Below are 10188 nucleotides of genomic sequence, written 5' to 3'. Positions count from 1 at the left end.
CGTTACCGTTGATGAGGTTTCAGGCCCCGGTCCGCCGCCATATCAGCGCTCCACAGGGCCGCCAACATTATAACAGTTATCCTCAATCCTCATGTTTGTAAAATCGTAGCATTGTGATCGAGTCTTCAGCGCTTTCTTGAAGATTGCCAGACTGCCACTATTCTTAACATCCCCGGGTAACTCGTTTCCAGGAGTAGTTTTATGATCCTGGTGGTAGAGTAACCCTTCCTCTGTACCATGAACCTAAACAAAAACATTCATTAGAACCCGATTGATCCCCTCTTTGACCTTTAGAAATAGCTGATGTGACAAGCAAGTGTCTTATAATACCGATCAATGTGTTTCAATCAATCAACCAGTCAGTCTCTTAGTTGTGGCTGCAGGAAAATAAATACAATAGCAAGTAAAAGCTCTCTGGAACTTGACAAATGTATTCCATAGATCTGGGAAGCATTATTTTCCTATATAGTAACGTACAAAGTGTTCTAAAGAAAAATGTTGTTTTAATGATATCTATCCCCAAACAGTCCTCCTCCCTCCCCCCAGTGATTCTTGCTGATGTGTGTGTGTGTGTGTGTGTGTGTGTGTGTGTGTGTGTGTGTGCATAGCCAGAGGAACAGTGTCATCTCATGAATTTTAGTATCATGGCAAACAGAGAATGAGGCGGGGAGATGAAAACATAACTTTGCTGGAGCAGGATTAAGTACACTAACATCAGGTGCAGCGATGAAGTTAGAACCTTAGCAGGAGCAGGATGGAGTTCACCAGTATATAAAAAAAAAGATACAGTAGGAAGAAGACCAAATACAAAGTAGTCAACAATAGGGAAATTAATAGAACACAAAATGTGATGGCACTCCACTGAACCGCACTTCGGCGAGGCCTGTCACGGGAAGTCGACAAAGAAAGCTACACCGCTGAGCCCCGCGCGGCTGACGAAGGGGGGAGGAGGGACGCCTTCACTGGGGGGCGGGAAGAGGGGGCGGCGGCCCAGCTCGTGAAGGAAGGTGCGTAGCGGTGGTGATGAGGGTGTGGAGGGGCGCGGCGTGGCGGTGGTGGTGGTGGTATAGAGGTGCGTGGGCCAGTGGCGTAGCAAGGTGACTGCATACGCAGGGGCCACGTTGGGGGGGGGGGGGGGTCCATTTATAACTATGCAATTTGCAAAGTTACAATGAATTTCATTTCTCTCAGAATTTCATTCGAGAGGTTCAACTTTTTTCAATGGGGACCATGACCCTAGGGGCTCGGACCTCCCCGTGTGTGTGTGTGTGTGTGTGTGTGTGTGTGGTGATGTTACAGAGGCGTGGTGTGGTGTTGAGGGGCGTGGCAGCACGTAGGGAGAGGCGTGGTGGTGGTGGAAAGTGCAGTGGTGATGAACAGTATATGTGGTGTTGAGGGGTGTGGCAGCACAAGATTAGGGGTGTGGTGGTGGTGGTCGTGGTGGTAAGGTGTTGATGGGCGTGGTGGGGTGATGTGGTGTTGAGGGGCGTGTTGATGGTGAGGGGTGTTGGCGGGCGTGGTAGAGGCGAGGTGGTGGGGCTGTGTTGGGGTGTGTGATGGTGGTGGTGGTGCGATTGTGAAGTGTTGAGGGGTGTGGTGGTGGTGTGGTGAGGGGCGTGGCGGCACAGGCTAGGGGCGTGGCCGGCTGTCTTGCACGCCTCAGTCAGAGTGGTGGAGTTGGTGGGGCCGGACGCGCTAACCTGCCTCCTCGTCGCCTCACTGGACCCGCGTGAGAATAATACACTTAATCGCTATCTTATCCCCGTCTGAGTCCCCCATCGCATTCATCAACCTCGATCCATTTTCTCTCCCTGGCCGGACGCAGACATCAACCTGGTGGGAGCTAGGGAAGGGGCGGTGAAGTTTGCTATTCAGTCTAGTAGTGAGGCGTAGTGTTCCTGCAGCCAGCATGTTTTATTTACAAAGACAAACACTTTCTTGAACGGTACAGAGCGTCGTCACGTGCGTATCGAAGACAAGACAGTTTTGCTACGGACAAAAGAGATGTTTAAGGCCATTGTGTGAGGTGGTGGTGAGGTTGAGAGGGTTTGAGAAGGGTTCTAAGAGGTTGGAAAGACAAGTCAGTTTTGCTCCCTGAAGAGTTAAGAGCTAGCCCGCTTCTCTGGCGTGTGTGAGGGCGTGGCGAGGTTGATCAAGGCTGAGTATGCTTCGTGAGACACTGAGGGCACGGAAAGGTAAAGACAAAGGTTGAAGTGGGTACGAGATACTGTAGAAGGGTTGACAATGGTTAAATGATATCCAGGGAGTCCGAATTGAGTACCACTAACACACCGAGGAAAAAAAATCTGTACCAAATGTGGGAGGGAAGACAAAAGAGATTAAAGAACACACAGAAACAAAAAGAAGAAGAGTAAGAAAGTTGACAACCACCACCAACATAATAAAGAAATCCAGTGACAGCTGTGAAGAAAAAAACCCACCTGGAGATGAAAAATTAAAGAGCGAAGAAACACGTGGATAAGACAAAGACGAATGCAGATTACAATAACTCCACTAAGACACAGCGATATAAGGGTCATAACTAAGTGATTGTACCCTTACTGAGCTAACACACACCTCGCCTTTGTCCGCTAACCTCACCTCAACCTCTCAGTACCTCCAAGAACACGAAGGAGAAACAAAAACAGCAAAACCAACTCCGTAACTCAGGACACAACTTCTAGAGCTAACACACACCTCACCTTTGTCCGCTAACCTCACCTCAACCTTTCAGTACCTCCAAGAACACGAGGGAGAAACAAAAATAGCAAAATCAACTCCGTAACTCAGGACACAACTTTTAGAGCTTACACACACCTCTCAGGGCCTCAAACCATGTCCCCGATCTCTCGCTGGGTTCTGGGTGCCCTGGTGGCCTTGCTCGTGTCCCCAGGTACCCACGGCGAGGAAAACGTGTCGTGCCCTGCGGAATGCACCTGCTCGGGTCTCACGGTCAGCTGTGGGCGGCGCGGTCTGACCCAGGTTCCTCGACATCTCCCCACCAACGCCCAGCGAATGTAAGTACCCTGACCAGCACACGGTGACGCCCATCCTTAGCCGCCCCGCCCACCCCACGCATGGCTCTTCCCACTGTGCTCTTCTCGCCCCTTCATGGCCTCTGTAGCCCCGCCCAAGACCTCGCTTCTGCACAACGCCTACGCACAAAGCCCAAACCTCTACCTATCTGTATTCAGTGTTCTCTGTCTCACGCACACACGCACACACACTGCTCTCGCCACTTACGCCTCTCCTCTCATTTCCGTAGCCCCGCCCACTGCCTCTCCTCTCTACATCGCCCACGCCCTGCCCCAGAGGTTACGCCTATGTACCCTCTGCTCCGCCTACCTGAGTCCATTGCTCCGCCCAGTCTGATCTCTCTCCCCTCTCTCGTCCCCTTCCCTTCGCTCCGTAGCCCCGCCCACTGCCTGCCCTGCCCCATGTGAAGGGTTAAGGGTTACGTCCTTCTGCCCTAGTGAGGAACCGCCCTACACACACACACACACACACACACACACACACACACACACACACACACACACACTGCCCCTTCCTATTCCCTTTCTCCCTTTTATTTGTCTGTTTCTCTGTATCTCTCCCCTTTTCCTTTCTCCTCCTCACCTGTTACTTTCCCACTCTCCCTTATTTTCCTCCCTCTCTCCCTTCTTTTTTTCCTTTTTCCTTCCCTTTCTAACACTTCTCTTCCCTTGTCTCTCCCATCTATTCTGTCTACCTTCTATTTCACTCCTTTCTTATATACAACAACAACAACAAAAAACAACAACAGCTACTACTACTACTACTACTACTACGACTACTACTACTACTACTACTACTACTACTACTACTACTACTACTACTACTACTACTACTACGGATGGTTCCTCTATAGACACATGTATACGTAAGGTTAATTGAGATAGACTAACCAGACGTCCCTGTCCTCCTTCTTCTTCTTCCTCTTCTTTTTCTTTTTCTTTTTCTTCTTCTTCTTCTTGTGGTGCAGGTAAGTCGACGTTTGAACTCTCGGGCGCCGCTGCAGAAACCCGAGACCCACGCCATGAAACCCGACACATGTGACCCAATACAAATGTGACTCCTTGTAATAAACAGAAAGGGGAAAAAATAGTGAAAGAGCCGCATTCATGATTGGTAACAGTGATTCATTCAAGGGGGACACACACACACACACACACACACACACACACACACACACACACACACATACACACACGCACACACACTTTTTTTTTTCTCTCAGACGATGAAAACGTAATTATGTGCATATATGAGTTAAATCCGATACAGAGAGAGAGAGAGAGAGAGAGAGAGAGAGAGAGAGAGAGAGAGAGAGAGAGAGAGAGAGAGAGAGAGAGAAGGGAGGGAGGGTGAGAAAGGTAAGGAGGGAAGGTAGGAAAACATATTAGGAGGGAGGGAGGGAGGGAGGGAAGGAAGGGTAGCTCACTCCTCCACTTTTTGTTATTATTTTCTTTGTTGTTGAAATAATGAAACACTCTTGGTCTGTATCTTTCCCTCCCTCCTTCCCTCCCCCCCTCCCTCCCTTCCTCTCTCCCTCTCTCTCCCTTCCTTCCCTCACAGCATCCCCGTATAAAGAAACCTGTGCAACGATCATTCAATTATCTCTCCCTCCGTGATGCTCTCTCTCTCTCTCTCTCTCTCTCTGTATGAAAAAAGATGGTAAAACAACAACATCGACAACAACAGCAACAACAGTAATAAAAAGAAGAAGATGAAGATGATGAAGAAGAAGAGAGAGAAGAGCAGAATGAGGGAAAGGAGCAGGAAAAAGAGGAGGAGGAGAAAGAAAAGAAGAAAATAAGAAGAAAGAAGAACAACAACAAGAAAGGAAAGAACAACAACAACAACAACAACAATAACAACAACAAGAGAAAGAGGAAGAAGAAGAAGAAGAGCTTAAACTGTAGAGGAAGATAAAAACAAATTAATTTACTCGCACACGTTATTTACTATCCTCCTCCTCCTCCTCCTCCTCCTCCTCCTCCTCCTCCTCCTCCTCCTCCTCCGCCTCCTCCTTCTCTTCTAATGAGGAGGAAGTAACTGCCTCTTAATACCCGACACAATAGTGGACAACCCCAAGTTAATAAAGAGAGAGAGAGAGAGAGAGAGAGAGAGAGAGAGAGAGAGAGAGAGAGAGAGAGAGAGAGAGAGAGAGAGAGAGAGAGAGAGAGAGAGAGAGAGAGAGAGAGAGAGAGAGAGAGGCGCTTTAGTGCAATATCTTCTTTGTTCTTGCTTGTTTGTTTGTTTGGGGGGACAAATATTCTCTCTCTCTCTCTCTCTCTCTCCCTTCCAATATAGAGTCGGGATGTAATAATCTTCTCCCTCCATTGTTCGGTAAGGAGGGAGGGAGAGAGGGAGGGAGGGAGAGAAGAAGGGAGGGAAGGAAGGAGGGGGGAAGGGAGGGAAGAAAAGACAATAGGTAAGGAGGGGGGAAGGGAGGAGGAATAAGGTAGGGAAGACTGCAGAGGGAGGCAAGAAGGGAGAAGGAAGAAGGGATGAGGGAGAGGAAAGGGATGAAAGGAAGGGACGGAGAGAAAAACAGGAAGAAAAAGGGAGATAAAGAAGATGGAAGAGGAAGAAAGGGAGGGGGACACAGATATAAAATGAGGGAGGGAAGAAGAGACAGGAGAGGAGAGGGGAAAAGGAGAAAGAGGAAGAAGGGAGGAAAAATGAAAGAGAAAAAGAGGGAGAGAAAACAAAAAAAAGATAGAGAAAATAGGAGAGAGGAAGATAGGAAGGAAAAACAGATATGAAAGGAGGGAGGAAAGAAGAGACAGGAGAGAGGAAGGGGAGAAAGAGAAAGAGGAAGAAGGGAGGATAAAAATGAGAGGGAAAAAAGGAAGAGAAAACAAGAAGAAAAAGATAGAGAAGATGGGAAAGAGGAAGACAGGGAGGGGAAAAGAAAGGACAGGAGAGGAAGGGGAGAAGGAGAAAGAGGAAGAAGGGAGGATAAAAATGAGAGGGAAAAAGAGGGAGATAAAACAAGAAGAAAAAGATAGATAGGGAAGATGAGCGAAAGGAAGACAGGAGAGGAAAATGATAAAAGATGGGAGAGAAAGAGGGAGAGGAACAGAAGAGATGAAAGAGGGAGATGAAGAAGGGAGGAAAAAAATGAGAGGGGGGAGAAGGGGGAGAGCTGGGAAAGGTCAGATGAACATGTGGGTGGTGGTGGTGATGGTGGTGGTGATGGCGGTGATGATGGTGGTGATGTTAGGAAAGGTAAGATAAGCAGGTGGAGGTGATGGTGATGATAGTGAGTAATGATGATGATGGAATTATGGTGGAAGATGGTGGTGATCGTGGTTGTGATGGTAGTGATGTCAGTGGTGGTGATGGTGCCCCCTCCACAACAACAACAACAACAACAACAACAACAACAACAACAACACGCTCTACACCTCAGACTTTGCACACTATCACCACCACCACCATCACCTTAGTATGTAAAAATGTGTGTGTGTGTGTGTGTGTGTGTGTGTGTGTGTGTGTGTGTGTGTGTGTGTGTGTGTGTAAGTATTCTCCCTCCCCCCCCCCCCCCACACACACACATCTGCTTACTTTGTTCCATTTATCCTTTTTGGCCCGTCTGTGCATCTCCTGTTTTTGTCTGTCTGTCTGTCTGTCTGTCTGTCTGTCTGTCTGTTAGTTGTCTGTAAGTCTGATGTCATTTTTGTGTGTCTGTCCTTGTGTGTGTGTGTGTGTGTGTGTGTGTGTGTGTGTGTGTGTGTGTGTGTGTGTATTCCTCGTCACCCCAGACATTATAATATTAGCTCCAAGTAATTAATTGAACGCCGCTGTATTCATAGATTTTGTAATGAGTTTAGCGTTCTCTCTCTCTCTCGTGGGTAATAAGAATAATCACTATTAATATGGATGATGATGAGAGAGAGAGAGAGAGAGAGAGAGAGAGAGAGAGAGAGAGAGAGAGAGAGAGAGAGAGAGAGAGAGAGAGAGAGAGAGAGAGAGAGAGAGAGAGAGAGAGAGAGAGAGAGAGAGAGAGATGTAACAGGAGATATAAACAAACAATCAACCAACACAAGCAGGCCGGAGTGTTTTCTTGCAAGCGAGAGAGAGAGAGAGAGAGAGAGAGAGAGAGAGAGAGAGAGAGAGAGAGAGAGAGAGAGAGAGAGAGAGAGAGAGAGAGAGAGAGAGAGAGAGAGAGAGAGAGAGAGAGAGAGAGAGAGAGAGAGAGAGAGAGAGAGAGAGGAAAGGTGATCTCTCCCTGCCTGCCTTCACTCCTATCCTCTGTTGGGGTTCTAATTGGGCGAGGTTCTTTATGCGGCCATGGCCTCTATATATTAGGGAGAGAGAGAGAGAGAGACGGAGAGAGAGAGAGGGAGATTAGGACGGAGAGAAGGAGGGATGAAGAGATAGAGATAAATAGGGGATGTGGGTAGGGAATAAGAGAGAGAGGGAGATAAGGAAGTAAAGATGGAAGGGAGGGAAGATAAAGCAGGGAGGGAAATTGAAATTGAATGGAAGGAAAAAAGGTAGAGAAAGAGAGAGAAAAAAAAAACATGAGTAGGATAGTGCTGAAGAGGAGAAAGTAGAAGGGTGGAGGAAGATAAAGAGATCGGTAGAAAAGAAGGGAGAAGAAGGCAAGGGAGAGAGAGTGAGGTAGAGAGGGAGAGAAGGGTGGGTAGGCAATAGGAGAGAGAGAGAGAGAGAGAGAGAGAGAGAGAGAGAGAGAGAGAGAGAGAGAGAGAGAGAGAGAGAGAGAGAGAGAGAGAGAGAGAGAGAGAGAGAGAGAGAGAGAGAGAGAGAGAGAGAGAGAGAGAGAGAGAGAGAGAGTGGGAAGACAAGAGGAGAATGCAAATAAGGGACAGAGGTGGAGAGGCAAATAGAATAAAAGGAGAGAAAGGGAAATGAATAAGAGAGAAAAGAAGGGAGGAAAAAGGGGAAAGAAAACTGAAAAAAAGTAAAGAAAAAGACAAAATAGAGTAGGAGGAAGAGGAGGAGGAGGAGGAATAAAAGGAATGTATAGAAGTAGGACAGTTAGAGAGAGAGAGAGAGAGAGAGAGAGAGAGAGAGAGAGAGAGAGAGAGAGAGAGAGAGAGAGAGAGAGAGAGAGAGAGAGAGAGAGAGAGAGAGAGAGAAGGTTAACACTGATAGGAGTTGTTGCATATATCAATTTAGTCAGACGTAGTATTCTGGGCCCCTGAGGGTGTATTGTGCCCAAGGGGAGGGGAAGGGGGAGAAGGGTGACAGGTGAAGGTGACTGTGGGGGGTGGGAGAGGGGAGAGTAGGCGTGGGAGAGGTGCTGGAAGAGAGACTGAAGGTTCTTATCTCTCTTCCCCGCTTGGTTCTCTGTTTGCCCTAACCTCTATAATTCTTCCCGAGTCAGTGGATCGGAAATGAGCACTAAGGCCACGCGCAGCTTAAGCCTATGCCATCTACTTTACCTTACTTTACTCTGTTACCCTGTCTGTTATCAGTTCTACGCATGCAATGATCTGTTTAAAAGTCTAATGAGGTTGTTTTGAAAATCTTGTATAAGCAAACGAGGTGTATATATTTTTTTCATCCATTCTTTTTCTTGTTTTTGTTCTTGTTTTTATTAGTGTAGCTCCTCTTTACCTTTTGGACAGTGGAGGGAGGTGAAGGTGGAGAAGGAAGGGTTCATGGTGGTGGTGGTGGTGGTGGAGGTTGTGATCGATGGTTACACACCTTACATAATTAATTGCAGGTTACACACACACACACACACACACACACACTACCACTACCACTACTACCACCACTACTACTACCACCACCACCACCACGATACCTCCACCATCACCACGATCAACAAAAATAGTAGCCGCAACTCCAGTACTCTCTCACCACCACCACCACCACCACCACCATAAACATCGAATAGGGGTCGTTCGGGCTAACTACCACCATCGCCACCAACATTCCACCACCTAAGCGTCCCGTTGCTCGCTCAAAAATGCCTCACCCAGCCCAGAATGATGCACCAACACACACACACACACACACACACACACACACACACACACACACACACACACACACACACACGTTTCTTTGTTTCCATATTTTTTTCTATCCTCGCTTCTTTATTTTCCTTGGTTATTTTTTTTTCTATTTTCTCTTTTTTCTTTGTTTCTCTCTCCGTCCTACATTTAGTTTTCCTCTTTGTCTCATTTTTTTTTTTCATTCCTTTTTCTTGCTCTCATTTTTTTCACTCTCTTGGACGTAAAATAATAAAGAAGTAAAAGGTGTGTGTGTGTGTGTGTGTGTGTGTGTGTGTGTGTGTGTGTGTGTGTGTGTGTGCACTTGTTGCTCGTCGCCTGTACGTACAAAGCTGATCTGCCCATTGCAATATTGATGATGGTAGCAGTAGTAGTAGTAGTAGTAGTAGTAGTAGTAGTAGTAGGGGGAGGAGGAGGAGGAGGAAGTGGTGAAAAGGGACTACTATTACTACTACTTTTTTTTCTTACTACTACTACTACTACTACTACTACTACTACTACTACTACTACTACTACTACTACTACTACTACTACTACTACTACTACTACTACTACAACAACTACTACTACTACTACTACTACTACTACTACAACTACTACTACTACCACTACTTCTACTTCTACTACTACTACTACTACAACTACTACTACTACTACCATTACTACTATTACTACCTCTACCACTAGTACTACAACAGCCACAGTTACTACTACCTCTGCTACTGCTACAACTACTACTGCTACTAACCGTATCCGCTCTTTTATGGGGTCTAAATGAACCAACACTCTACCCTGTTATTTTTATTACCTCCCCTTCCCTCCCTCCCTCCTCCCCTCCCTCCTCCTCCCTCCCCGCCCCCAGGCACCCGTGGCACTCCCCTCCCCCTGGCCTGGCACCCTCACGCCCTCCCCCGACCCCCTATTTGGCACCCTTTGGCCTCTGTCTGTCTCTTCTTCTGCCTGGTTCTCTCTCTCTCTCTCTCTCTCTCTCTCTCTCTCACCTGTCTTCTAAGTGGACTGGACACATAAGTTTACTCTCCTCTTCCTCCTCCTCCTCCTCTTCTTTTTTTCCTCCCTCGCTTTTCTCTTCCTCTTCTCATCTTGTTAAAATGGACACACTCTCTTCCTCCTCCTCCTCCTCTTCCTCCTCCTCCTCTTCCTCCTCCTTCGG

The 10188-nt window shown here is 47.3% G+C and overlaps 1 protein-coding gene across 1 annotated transcript in view; it reads left to right on the top strand.

The window, feature by feature from the left end:
• Positions 1-1633: 1633 nt before the first annotated feature.
• LOC127003630 (protein slit-like) overlaps positions 1634-10188 on the top strand; it is a 158698-nt gene continuing 150143 nt past the window's right edge. The window contains exon 1 of the mRNA XM_050870538.1: positions 1634-3017. Within this exon, the coding sequence (XP_050726495.1) occupies positions 2836-3017 (182 nt within the window). The 5' untranslated portion in view covers positions 1634-2835. The remainder of the gene's footprint in view (positions 3018-10188) is intronic.

The sequence above is a fragment of the Eriocheir sinensis genome, chromosome 25 (genome assembly GCF_024679095.1).
Source record: "Eriocheir sinensis breed Jianghai 21 chromosome 25, ASM2467909v1, whole genome shotgun sequence".
Lineage (NCBI taxonomy): Eukaryota > Metazoa > Arthropoda > Malacostraca > Decapoda > Varunidae > Eriocheir > Eriocheir sinensis.
The sequence above is the reverse complement of the archived record's forward strand: the minus strand, read 5'-3'. Positions and strand labels throughout refer to the sequence as shown.